This window comes from Dendropsophus ebraccatus, chromosome 5 (genome assembly GCF_027789765.1).
Source record: "Dendropsophus ebraccatus isolate aDenEbr1 chromosome 5, aDenEbr1.pat, whole genome shotgun sequence".
NCBI lineage: Eukaryota > Metazoa > Chordata > Amphibia > Anura > Hylidae > Dendropsophus > Dendropsophus ebraccatus.
In genome coordinates this window covers 100,867,226-100,880,964 of record NC_091458.1, presented here as the reverse complement: position 1 = coordinate 100,880,964, position 13,739 = coordinate 100,867,226, and the positions used below count along the sequence as shown (strand labels likewise).

General features: G+C 47.7%; 1 protein-coding gene across 2 annotated transcripts in view; it reads right to left on the bottom strand.

Moving 5' to 3' along the window:
* The window catches only part of PPP2R3B (protein phosphatase 2 regulatory subunit B''beta), a 46,498-nt gene extending 40,475 nt beyond the window's left edge, over window positions 1–6,023 (bottom strand). The window contains exons 1-2 of one of the 2 annotated variants that reach the window (XM_069970812.1): window positions 5,884–6,023; window positions 2,294–2,677 (exon numbers count right to left, since the gene is read on the bottom strand). In XM_069970812.1, the coding sequence (XP_069826913.1) occupies window positions 2,294–2,623 (330 nt within the window). In that variant the 5' untranslated portion in view covers window positions 2,624–2,677; window positions 5,884–6,023. The remainder of the gene's footprint in view (window positions 1–2,293; window positions 2,678–5,883) is intronic. The other variant, XM_069970815.1, reaches the window with a different exon arrangement.
* Window positions 6,024–13,739: the final 7,716 nt, after the last annotated feature.

The following is a 13,739-nucleotide window of genomic DNA, read 5'->3' as shown; positions in this document are numbered from 1 at the left end:
TAATTTCTCCATCTACAAACTCACATAAGGGCTTTGTATTTGCTATACCAACTGTACTTCACCATGTAGTAAGATAAGTATTCATTAGGTCAGGAAAATGTCAATATCAATTTGTAGAGCTTTGTTAGATTTTGCTATGTTAAAAACAAAAAACAAGAACCCCTGAAAACTACACAAAAAATTACTTTAAAGCGCCATATTTTGACTCTTAAAAACAAAATCTAAAGAGCTGTTTGAGGGTTCATTTTTTTACACCGTGATCTTTAATTTTTATCTCTACAATTTTAGTATAGATTGGACTTTGATTACTCTTTATTCAATTTTTATATTATTCAATTTTTATATAAGATGTGATGTGACCAAAAAAAAAATGTAATTCTGGCATTTAGTTTTTAACTTTTTGTTTGCTTCTGACATTCAACGTGCAAGATTAATATATTTTAATAGACAATTTTACAAATTTGTTTTACTAAACATGCTATGGCATTGATCACTTAGATTGGTGCTCTGCTAGTAGAGTCTGGCTGAGCCAGACTCCATTGACAAAATAGAGTAAGTTCGGGTAGCCATGAATATAGCTACGCCGGATCGGTACACAGGAGTCGTGCACAGTACCAAGATACCGGAGCTTCTGGAGGCAGAATGTATTTCAGATGTTTTCAGACAGTTGTTCAATTGTATTTTTTCCACAGAGTGGGAGAGATTGTGCAGCCCATACCCTACTCCTAGTCTACTGCTAACAGATTTATACTTAATAGATATTTTACATGATGGATGAGTGTTCTGAACATTTAGAGAGTATGCACAGGGAAAGTAGAACTACAGCCTGCTGGTAGGAGATATATTACAAAGTCCTATGAATTCACATACTGATTGATAAAATTAATATGTATTCTTATGTTTGGGTGGGTTTACACACAGCATCTTGTGCCAGTCCTCTACTTAATTTGAGCCTTAGGCCTTATTCACACATCAGTATGTTTTCCTGGATGGAAATCTGGATCCTCTATTTTTCATCTGCAATCCGCTAAAAATCATCCGTTTTGCATCAGTATTTTTATCCGTTTTTTGCGGATCCCCAAAAAGAGGTGTAGTGAAGAAAGAGGGGATGGCAAAAATGATGTCAGAAGCTGTCCCAACCCCCCAAAAAAAGGTTGCCTGGTCATCTGGGGGTCATTCTAAAGCCATTTCTATCAGGCAGGAGGAGCTTGGTGATTTCACAAAAAAACGGATCTGTGATATGGATGGTTTTGCGGATTGAAATGTACTCTCCGCAAATTTTGTGCTCTCCATAGACTTCTAATGGGGTGTCCGTTCTGTAATTCCGGACTGTATTACAACATGTGTTTTTTTTGGCACAGATTGCGGATCCGCAAAAAAACAGATGTATGAATAGCATCATTGAATACAATGGGTTCCGTTTATCCTGGTCCAGGAAAACGGATGAAAATTACTGACGTGTGAATTAGGCCTTAGCCAGAAGTGGATCCAGAGGACAGAGAAGTACTTTCTTAATATTTGCCATTCCGTTTGAATTCACTTCTGGCTTTGGCTCAAGAAACAGAATGAAAGGCAGCCTCAGAATTGTGTGTGAACCAACCCTTAAAGAGGTATATTACCTGTGGCAGAGCGATAACTAAACCAATAATGCATTTCTATGTACTGGAGTCTGAGCAAATGAGGCTGGACAGAGAGGAAGGAGATTAATGTGAATACGTTTCCAGAGAATATTCCCATAAATATTATACAACTTTTCACATAGTTACACAGGTTCCTTTTATACACACAGATATCTGACAGATTTTCAAAGCCAAAGCCAGGGACAGACAGAAACCGAGAATAGGTTTTTGTCTGTTCCAGGAAAGAATGAGACTTCTTTTCAAATCCATTCCTGGCTGTGGCTTAAACATCTGTCAGGTATCTGTGTGAAAGGACCCTTCTGCCCCTATTACACAGGGCGACATAGAAGAGCAAACAAGCACGGTCAGCACTCGTTTGCTCACTGAGGGTGCTATTCCATGCGTAGGCAGCGAGCGGGTGAGTACAAGGGGGGCCAGAGGGAGCTGCCCGGGTGATCACTAGATCGTCCGGGCAGCCCATAGAAGATAGCAGCAGTCGGTCACTCCTATTCCACGGAGCGATTGCAGCAGATCGCCGCTATCTTTCATGTCGGCTGATCATTGCCTTCTATTACATAAGAATAAGAATCATTCCATGTAATAGGGCCTTTAGACACTTCAGTGTATGGTTCTATTAGATACAGATAACATATACACTTTTAAAAGCTACTTACCAGTCTGGACCCACTGGATCTGTGAGTCCTTGGGGTGAGGCCACTTCTTGGGCTGCCAAAGGCTCCAATGGGCAGAGCAGAAGGGGAGTGGGATGGAGGGCTACAAGTCACTGGTGATATAGACAAGTGATCTAGCATTCTATTAGCAGGCTGCATTCTGGAAGAATCTCCACTGTCGTCAAAGTTTTCAGGCATAACATTTTCTCCATTTTTAATTCTTCTTAAATAGTCCTTCAGGAGTAGCTGTGTTGGTGTCTCACTCAGCCAATATAGAAATAATTCATCCACTTTCAGTTTTAGAACTGGCTGTAAAACCTTGTTGGCAGGCATGATAAAGCTTATCAGTTGTGCAAAGATGCGCCTGCTGCGTGCCAATTCCACAGCCTAAAACACACACAAAAACAGCCATCAACTGAATGTAGCAAATGTTACCACACATGCATTTCTGTAGGTCAGGCTGGTGGCAGATAACCACTAGAGATGAGCGAGACTCAAGCATGCAATTGTTTGCCATGGGAATGTCAGTGGCTGAGATTGTTGCATAGTCTAGGGAGTTGTATATAAATGTTTATGACCCTGTTTATTTTCCTGGGAATTAAATTTAAAATGGATCACCTATTCACAGGACAGGTATCTGAAAGGTGGTGGTCCAACTGGTAGAAGCCCTACTGATCATGAGAACAGTGGTCTCTAGTCCCCCCCCCCCCCCCCCCCCCACAAAAAAAAAAAGGGGGCAAATGACACACAAGCTACGCTGCTGCTCCATTCACTCCTCAAAGAAATTTCAAAGATAGAGTACAGCGCCTTTCCTGAACTAACATATTAGAAGTCTGATGCTATTAAAGGATAACGGAAGACCACCTCTTGAGTCTGGCACAAAAGTATATGTCCGGCAAATGAACAAATCGTAGTTACAAAATGACTTTTTCCTGTCCTTTTAAAGGGGTAGTGCGGTGTAAAAGTTTTTTTTCAATAAATAACACACATTACAAAAGTTATACAACATTGTAATGTGTGTTATTTATGTGAATGGCCCCTTCCCCATGTTTCCCCCCCCCCCCCCCCCGCCACTAGACCGAGAAGTGTAATTCTGCATACTCACACAATTACTGTCGACAGCGACGGCCGCCATCTTGGGACGAATACGTCACTCTTCAGGATTCCGTCCTGACTGCTCCATCCCTACTGCATGTCATCAGCTGCTCAGCCGCAATTGGCTGAGCATAATAGGAGCCCCAGATGCCTTCTGTTATGCTCAGCCAATCGTGACTGAGCAGCTGATGACGCTCAGGGTCGGCATGAGGGAGGGCTGGAGCAGTCAGGCCGGCCTCCTGAAGAGTGACGTAATCGTCCCAAGATGGCGGCCATCACTGAAGGTGTTGACAGTAATTCTGTGAGTATGCAGAATTACTCTTCCGGGTCTATCAGCGGGAGGTGGAAACACGGAAAAGGGGGCCATTCACATAAACAACACACATTACAATGTTGTATAACTTTGTAATGTGTTTTATTTAGTGAAAAACTTTTACAACGCACTACCCCTTTAAGTCACAGGGGCCGTTGGCCGCAGTCAGCGCCCTTTTTCATAGATTCCAGACAGGTAGCTGAAAATGTCATGTGAGCATAGCCTAGGCTGTATAGAATTACAGAGGCCGTCCATACCCATATAATACTACTTCTCCCCCTCCAGCAGAGTACAGGGCTCCCATAGCCATACAGTACACTACTTCTCCCCCTCCAGCAGAGTACAGGGCTCCCATAGCCATACAGTACACTACTTCTCCCCCTCCAGCAGAGTACAGGGCTCCCATAGCCATACAGTACACTACTTCTCCCCCTCCAGCAGAGTACAGGGCTCCCATAGCCATACAGTACACTACTTCTCCCCCTCCAGCAGAGTACAGGGCTCCCATAGCCATACAGTACACTACTTCTCCCCCTCCAGCAGAGTACAGGGCTCCCATAGCCATACAGTACACTACTTCTCCCCCTCCAGCAGAGTACAGGGCTCCCATAGCCATACAGTACACTACTTCTCCCCCTCCAGCAGGGTACAGGGCTCCCATAGCCATACAGTACACTACTTCTCCCCCTCCAGCAGAGTACAGGGCTCCCATAGCCATACAGTACACTACTTCTCCCCCTCCAGCAGAGTACAAGGCTCCCATAGCCATACAGTACACTACTTCTCCCCCCAGCAGAGTACAGGGCTCCCATAGCCATACAGTACACTACTTCTCCCCCTCCCCCCCCCCCAGCAGAGTACAGGGCTCCCATAGCCATACAGTACACTACTTCTCCCCCTCCCCCCCCAGCAGAGTACAGGGCTCCCATAGCCATACAGTACACTACTTCTCCCCCCAGCAGAGTACAGGGCTCCCATAGCCATACAGTACACTACTTCTCCCCCTCCCCCCCAGCAGAGTACAGGGCACCCATAGCCATACAGTACACTACTTCTCCCCCCCCAGCAGAGTACAGGGCTCCCATAGCCATACAGTACACTACTTCTCCCCCTCCCCCCCCCCCAGCAGAGTACAGGGCTCCCATACCCATATAATACTACTTCTCCCCCTCCCCCCCAGCAGAGTACAGGGCACCCATAGCCATACAGTACACTACTTCTCCCCCCCCCCCCCCAGCAGAGTACAGGGCTCCCATAGCCATACAGTACACTACTTCTCCCCCCAGCAGAGTACAGGGCTCCCATAGCCATACAGTACACTACTTCTCCCCCTCCCCCACCAGCAGAGTACAGGGCTCCCATAGCCATACAGTACACTACTTCTCCCCCCCCCCCCAGCAGAGTACAGGGCTCCCATAGCCATACAGTACACTACTTCTCCCCCTCCCCCACCAGCAGAGTACAGGGCTCCCATAGCCATACAGTACACTACTTCTCCCCCTCCCCCACCAGCAGAGTACAGGGCTCCCATAGCCATACAGTACACTACTTCTCCCCCCCCCCAGCAGAGTACAGGGCTCCCATAGCCATACAGTACACTACTTCTCCCCCTCCCCCACCAGCAGAGTACAGGGCTCCCATAGCCATACAGTACACTACTTCTCCCCCTCCCCCCCCCAGCAGAGTACAGGGCTCCCATAGCCATACAGTACACTATTTCTCCCCCTCCCCCCCAGCAGAGTACAGGGCTCCCATAGCCATACAGTACACTACTTCTCCCCCTCCCCCCCAGCAGAGTACAGGGCTCCCATAGCCATACAGTACACTATTTCTCCCCCTCCCCCCCCCAGCAGAGTACAGGGCTCCCATAGCCATACAGTACACTACTTCTCCCCCTCCCCCCCCAGCAGAGTACAGGGCTCCCATAGCCATACAGTACACTGCTTCTCCCACAGACCCGTTAGCTTCCGCCCCTTACACTAATATTTCACAAGGGATACAAACACCGTTTACTCCCAGCTGCACAGAAGCTATGGATTGCTGGGAGCGTATACGACCCCATACACACCGCATCATAACTGCGGTAACCAAACACACTGGGAGGATATGGTCACTAGGAGACAAGGCAGCCACAAAGCACCACCAGCCCCCCGCACCTGCTGCCGTACAAGCACCATACACTGACCTAGTGACTGCCACTCACTCACATGAATGGGACAACAGGCAGAGTTAACACTTCCGCTCTGGAGACCGCTCTTTTAAACCTGACAAGAAGCCGACATCACTGCGTGCGTCCGCCCGCCAAAGCGGAGTAGCGTCTCGGGGGTCACGTGACTGGACAGGAAGGGTTGCAGGAAGGGGCGTGGCTTGCTGTCAGTGCTGCGCGGTGACGGAGGTGCGGGCTCCTGTGTATAGCGGTGACAGCCGTGCGTGTAGCTGCTTAGAGGGAATATAAGATATAGTTCCTATACGTGCTCCTTCAAAGAAATCACCAGCAGACAGTATTAGAGCATCTACGTTCTACGCAGTGTGCAAGTGGCTGCCATAATATCTATGACCGCAGGCTTGCTTAGTATAAGACGGCCTGTCCCACTTCACTGCTCCCTAGATAATGGCCCCTCACCTAATAAGCTGTGTACAAAGGCAACAGCCTACACAAGATGGGGGGGGGAGAGAGGTAGGATACAGGTAAGGAGACAAGGAGGGGGAAGTGGTAGGATGCAGGTAAGGAGACAAGGAGGGGGAAGTGGTAGGATACAGGTAAGGAGACAAGGAGGGGGAAGTGGTAGGATACAGGTAAGGAGATGTGGAGGGGGAAGTGGTAGGGTGCAGGTAAGGAGATGTGGAGGGGGAAGTGGTAGGATACAGGTAAGGAGATGTGGAGGGGGAAGTGGTAGGATACAGGTAAGGAGACGTGGAGGGGGAAGTGGTAGGATACAGGTAAGGAGATGTGGAGGGGGAAGTGGTAGGACGCAGGTAAGGAGATGTGGAGGGGAAAGTGGTAGGACGCAGGTAAGGAGACGTGGAGGGAGAAGTGGTAGGATACAGGTAAGGAGATAAGGAGGGGGAAGTGGTAGGGTACAGGTAAGGAGATAAGGAGGGGGAAGTGGTAGGGTGCAGGTAAGGAGATAAGGAGGGGGAAGTGGTAGGGTGCAGGTAAGGAGATAAGGAGGGGGAAGTGGTAGGGTACAGGTAAGGAGATAAGGAGGGGGAAGTGGTAGGGTACAGGTAAGGAGACGTGGAGGGAGAAGTGGTAGGGTACAGGTAAGGAGATAAGGAGGGGGAAGTGGTAGGGTACAGGTAAGGAGATATGGAGGTAGAAGTGGTAGGGTACAGGTAAGGAGATATGGAGGTAGAAGTGGTAGGGTACAGGTAAGGAGATAAGGAGGGGGAAGTGGTAGGGTACAGGTATGGAGATATGGAGGTAGAAGTGGTAGGATGCAGGTAAGGAGACAAGGAGGGGGAAGTGGTAGGACGCAGGTAAGGAGACGTGGAGGGAGAAGTGGTAGGATGCAGGTAAGGAGATATGGAGATAGAAGTGGTAGGGTACAGGTAAGGAGACAAGGAGGGGGAAGTGGTAGGATGCAGGTAAGGAGACAAGGAGGGGGAAGTGGTATGATACAGGTAAGGAGCCGTGGAGGGGGAAGTGGTAGGATACAGGAAAGGAGATATGGAGGGGGAAGTGGTATGATACAGGTAAGGAGACGTGGAGGGGGAAGTGGTAGGACGCAGGTAAGGAGACGTGGAGGGAGAAGTGGTAGGATACAGGTAAGGAGATATGGAGGGGGAAGTGGTAGGATACAGGTAAGGAGATGTGGAGGGAGAAGTGGTAGGATACAGGTAAGGAGATGTGGAGGGGGAAGTGGTATGATACAGGTAAGGAGATGTGGAGTGGAAAGTGGTAGGACGCAGGTAAGGAGATGTGGAGGGGAAAGTGGTAGGACGCAGGTAAGGAGACGTGGAGGGAGAAGTGGTAGGATACAGGTAAGGAGATATGGAGGGGGAAGTGGTAGGATACAGGTAAGGAGATGTGGAGAAGGAAGTGGTAGGATACAGGTAAGGAGATGTGGAGTGGAAAGCGGTAGGACGGAGGTAAGGAGATGTGGAGGGGAAAGTGGTAGGATACAGGTAAGGCCAGACTACTATATAGGATGGGGCTTCGCCCTAATGCTGACTGCCCACGATGCGGTGCTGGTGACACCCACATTCTGCATCTCATGTGGTCCTGTACAGAACTGGAACACTTCTGGAGAGAGACCTTAGCCTTAATTTAAAGGGTTTATAAGGTGCTGGTACCACTGGATCTGCTTAACTGCTTATTGGGTCTGGTGCTATTTGACCAAGAACCCTCGGGGTTCGAAGTAGCAATTTGTAGGGGGCTCTATCAGGCACGTAAACTTATAGCACAATAATAGATACCGCCGAATGCACCAACTGTCACTGAACTGATCACTAGATTGAATGCGGTCATTCGTCTGGAAAAAGCCATGTTTAAATTTGAATCCATATGGGGCCCATAAATTGACACCCCTGGGCTGCCTACTTGGTTCTTGAAAAGATCAACTGTGGAATCCTTCTTATTGTTAGCGAATCCGAATAGAAGGGGAGGGGGTGGAGATTAGGCACGATGAGTTGAGTTGGGTTGGGCTACAATATGGAGGATGTGGCCACGTCTTCAGCTGCTCAGCCGCGATTGGCTGAGCACAGTTATGCTCAGCCAATCGCGGCTGAGCTTCGGATGACGCTGCAGAGGGTGGCCGGCACTCGGAAAGATCCGCCGGCCTCCCGAAGAAGACGTCACTGCTGAGGATCGGAGACCGTGGACGACACGAGATGCGGTGAGTATAATGCACCATACTTCCGGGTCTAGCGTGGGTGAGGGGAAACACGGGGAAGGGGGCCATTCACAGACATAACATACATTACAAAGTTGTATAACTTTGTAATGTGTGTTATTCTGTGAATAATTTTTTATCGCCGGACAACCCCTTTAAGTTCTTTATTCTAATATCAGCATTACAGGTAGAGAATAGTGTGCTGTGTGGTGTTACAGGAAGAGAATACAGCGTGCTGTGTGGTGTTACATGTAGAGAATACAGTGTGCTGTGTGGTGTTAATTAATTTGATTAATTCACCTAGATTTTGAGAATTTTTTTTCAATTTCTTTGAAAATTGTAAATTAGATTTTCAAGGAAAAGAAAAAAAATGCGCTCCCACCTGCAGGGGGAGCAGTGGCGCACCGGGCAAGCGGCTTCTCCTGCAGGTCAGAGCAGGACCGCATGCCCGCACCCGGAGAACCACAAAAGCTGTCATACCAAACACCCACCCACCTACCTACATGATTGCTGCCCGCCTGCACCCAGAGCACTGCAGCAGCCGCTCGCCTGCCTGCACCCAGAGCACCGCAGAAGCCGCCCGTCCACACCTGGAGCACTGCAGCAGCCGCCGCCCGCCCCCACCTGCCAAGATGCTCGCACACACCCACAAGACTGGGAGTGGCTTCTTAGAGCACTAGTCAGTGCACTCAGTACTGCAAGACTACTCTACTATTACCCCCAATACTATACTATTACCCCCAATGCTACTCCCCATACTGCTCTACTACTACCCCAATACTGCTCCCAATAGTGCTCTACTGCTTGCACTACCATTGCTGCTACTACTACCCCAATACTGCTCTACTAGGGCCCCCACTCCTGATATTACTACTCTTAAACTGCTACTACTACGCCCACAACTGCTACTCCCCTTATCTACTACTCCACACCTCATCATCTATGCTTGTACACCTCTTATCCACTATGCTTCTACTACTACACCCTTCATTAAAATAAATAAATTTAAAGGGGAAAAAAAAATATTTAAATTGAGAATCGAGAAAAAAAAAAAGATTTTATTTTTTGACCATATTGCCCAGCCCTAGTTAAAGGTAGAGAATACAGCGTGCTGTGTGGTTCTACAGGTAGAGAATACAGCGTGCTGTGTGGTGTTACAGGTAGAGAATACAGTGTGCTGTGTGGTGTTACAGGTAGAGAATACAGCGTGCTGTGTGGTGTTACAGGTAGAGAATACAGCGTGCTGTGTGGTGTTACAGGTAGAGAATACAGTGTGCTGTGTGGTGTTACAGGTAGAGAATACAGCGTACTGTGTGGTGTTACAGGTAGAGAATACAGTGTGCTGTGCGGTGTTACAGGTAGAGAATACAGTGTGCTGTGTGGTGTTACAGGTAGAGAATACAGCTTGCTGTGTGGTGTTACAGGTAGAAAATACAGCTTGCTGTGTGGTGTTACAGGTAGAGAATACAGTGTGCTGTTACAGGTAGAGAATACAGTGTGCTGTGTAGTGTTACAGGTAGAGAATACAGCGAGCTGTGTGGTGTTACAGGTAGAGAATACAGTGTGCTTTGTGGTGTTACAGGTAGAGAATACAGCGTGCTGTGTGGTGTTACAGGTAGAGAATACAGCACTGTGTGGTGTTACAGGTAGAGAATACAGCGTGCTGTGTAGTGTTACAGGTAGAGAATACAGCGAGCTGTGTGGTGTTACAGGTAGAGAATACAGCGTGCTGTGTAGTGTTACAGGTAGAGAATACAGCGAGCTGTGTGGTGTTACAGGTAGAGAATACAGCGTGCTGTGTAGTGTTACAGGTAGAGAATACAGCGAGCTGTGTGGTGTTACAGGTAGAGAATACAGCGTGCTGTGTAGTGTTACAGGTAGACAATACAGCGAGCTGTGTGGTGTTACAGGTAGAGAATACAGCGGGCTTTGTGGTGTTACAGGTAGAGAATACAGCGTGCTGTGTGGTGTTACAGGTAGAGAATACAGCACTGTGTGGTGTTACAGGTAGAGAATACAGCGTACTGTGTAGTGTTACAGGTAGAGAATACAGCGAGCTGTGTGGTGTTACAGGTAGAGAATACAGCGTGCTTTGTGGTGTTACAGGTAGAGAATACAGCGTGCTGTGTGGTGTTACATGTAGAGAATACAGCGCTCTGTGTGGTTTTGCAGCTGGAGAAAACAGCGCATGCCTCGGCTGCTGCCAATTTCCCAAAGAAGGGCAATGACGAACTGAGACAAGTGAGATTCCGTGGCGGAAAGTTTTGGCGCGGTATTCTAACTAATTTACACAGTGTGAACATACCCTTAGAGTACAAAAGCCAACTTCATTATTGTGGGATCACATGCACAGCTATCCAGCATCTTCACAATTTCTTGTGGTGAAGTAAGTTACCCTTCCTTCTATAATGAATATAATGGGTACATAATGATGTATTTATAGCCGTAGTCCTTGAGACTTCCCTTGGCTGAAATTTGGTGATAAATATGTAAGGAGTGCCAGGAGGTGATGAATGTGTTAACATGGGAAACAGGGTTTCCAAGATTCAGGAGCAGATCCCTCAGTGCAGTTTTGGAGTCCTATGGATCTTAGTTTGTGTGGTCAGAGAATGTTCTCTTTGTCAGATTGCAATTTGGAAATATTCTGCTCCACTTCTCCAGAGTCAAAGGAATGGATTGCTCCTCCAAAGCATTAACCTGGTTTTCGACCGCTGTTATTTTATTCTACTCCATGAGAGAGGTCAGATGGTTTCACAGGTGTGAGTTGTGAGTTCAAATGTGTTAGGTCAGAGGTGTTAGGTCATCTGGAGGAAGTGAGTCAGCTGAGGAGGGGCACACTGGGACTGACAGGTTTGTTGTCTTGCCTGCAAAAGCTGTCCATATGGTGCTTTAAATAGGCTATCTGGTATAAGAAAATGGTAAATACTCCATATTTGAGTATTTGGAAAATAGAACTACGAAATGTGTAATATGTAGTATTGTGTCCAGCTCCCTTAGGCTGCATTCCCACGTTCCGTGATCCTGACTGATCACGGACGTAGAATGCCAGTACCGGAGTCCCCCCCGCGCCCGGACAGCATCTGTAATTAGATGCTGGGAGCGGGGGAGACTGTATTCATAAGCGCCGCGCTGTAATGAATCAGCCGCGCGGTGCTGTTACTACAGCGCGGCGCTTATGAATACAGTCTCCCCCGCTCCCAGCATCTAATTACAGATGCTGTCCGGGCACGGGGGGACTCCGGTACTGGCATTCCACGTCGGATCACGGAACATGATAATGCAGCCTTACTCCCTTCTCTCCCCCAAGACAATGCATCATCCCGTGATGTAACCGAGCATTGGCGTTGCTAGACATGATCATTCGGGACCCAAGCCCCGAATAAATTCTGCCTAACCCCGAAAGTTATTTGCTTCCGCCAGCGCCAAAATAACAGCAGCTGTGGCCTTTCATCCCTGGCCTGACCCGCACCTTGGATTGCCCGCACAGACACAGCTTCAGTGACATCACTTGTCCATTGGATGCATGCCTGCTGCTGTCTGCAGCGGCGCCACGCTCCTGCCCGGCCTCTCTCTTGCCACCAAAGACGTGCTCCAGGAAGTCACCCGGCAAGCTCCTGCCCCACCGCGCTTCTTCACCTCACGTCAGGTGAGGTTGTGTGTTGGGGGTTTAAGATGGGACCCAGGTGGGGTAGTGTGTGTGTGTGTGTGTGTGGAGGGGGTCAGGTGGGGTTGTATGCGTGTGTGGGAGGATGAGGGTTCAGGTGGGGTAGTGTGTGTGTGTGTGTGTGTGTGGGGGGGGGTCAGGTGTGGTAGTATGTGTGTGAAGGGAGTCAGGTGGGGTAGTGTGTGTGGGGGGGGTCAGGTGGGGTAGTGTGTGTGGGGATGGCTGTCAGGTTTTTTGCAGGCAGGAGGGGAACTTAATTACTATGGTGGGTACAGCAGACACATTATTACTATAAATAGGGCACAGCAGAGGAGGCATTATTACTATATAGAGGCGCAGAGGGAGCATTATTACTATATGGAGGGCACACCAGGGAGCATTATTACTATATGGGGGCACAGTAGGGAGCATTATTACTATATGGGGGCACAGCAGGAGGTATTATTACTGTATGGAGGTGCAGAGATACATATATATTATTATTGGGGACATTTAGTGACAGCGAGTTATGATTATAGCATGCTGCCTGAATGCTCGATAATAATTGGCCTATGTAAAGGGGCCTTAACAGCAACAGCTTTGGGTGGGGTACTGGGAGAAGTGCAGGGGGAGTAGGCAGGGTGGAAGGACTGTGATGAACAGCTGAAGGAGAGCAATGCATTCTAGGACTTGTAGCACTGAGCAACTGCCCAACCATGAAGTACAGCCATGAAATTCAGAACTGGGGCAGACAGGTGAGTAATGCTATATGATTTTGCAGCATGATTCTTTTTTTATATGATGTCGGAGCACCCCATTAAAGGGAATCTGTCAGCTCCTGGGCCCTACCCAAGGGTCCATTTACACAGAAAGATTATCTGACAGATAACCTGCCAAAGATTTGAAGCCAAAGCCAGGAATGGATTTGAAAATAGGAAAAATTTCCTTTATGACCAGATCTGTTTATAGTCTGTTTTTGGCTTTGGCTTTAAATCTTTGGCAGATAATCTCTGTGTAATTTGACCCTAAGGTGATGCCCAGCCTCCTGCTCGCTCAGCTGTCAGTAAGTGTCTCTGATTGCAGATCAGTCCTCTATAGGCAGTTTATGTCTGAAAGAAACACTCAGATATAGCTGCATCTCTGAGGAGCTGAAATGTGGAAATAAAATAGAAGTTTTAGTTTTTTGGGGGTTTTTTCTTCTCATTATTGTATTATTTTTAGTGCTATGTTCCCACACAGTATTTTGGCCAGTATTTTGCAACCAAAACAAGGAGTGGATTGAAAACACAGAAAGGCTATGTTCACACACTGTTAAAATTGAGTGGATGGCCATCATTTAAAGGTAAATAATTACCGTTGTTTTAAAATAACAGCAATTGTTTGCCATTAAATGGCAAAGAAAGATGGCGCCCATCTTTCCTGCTGTGTGTATCTTGTTTGTCGATTGCCTCATTGTTTATAACTTTCGTTACAAACAATTAATAGAGATGAGCAAGCATGCTCGTCCAAGCTTGGTACTTGTTTGAGAATTAGGGTACTCAATGGTGCTCGAGACAATGGCAT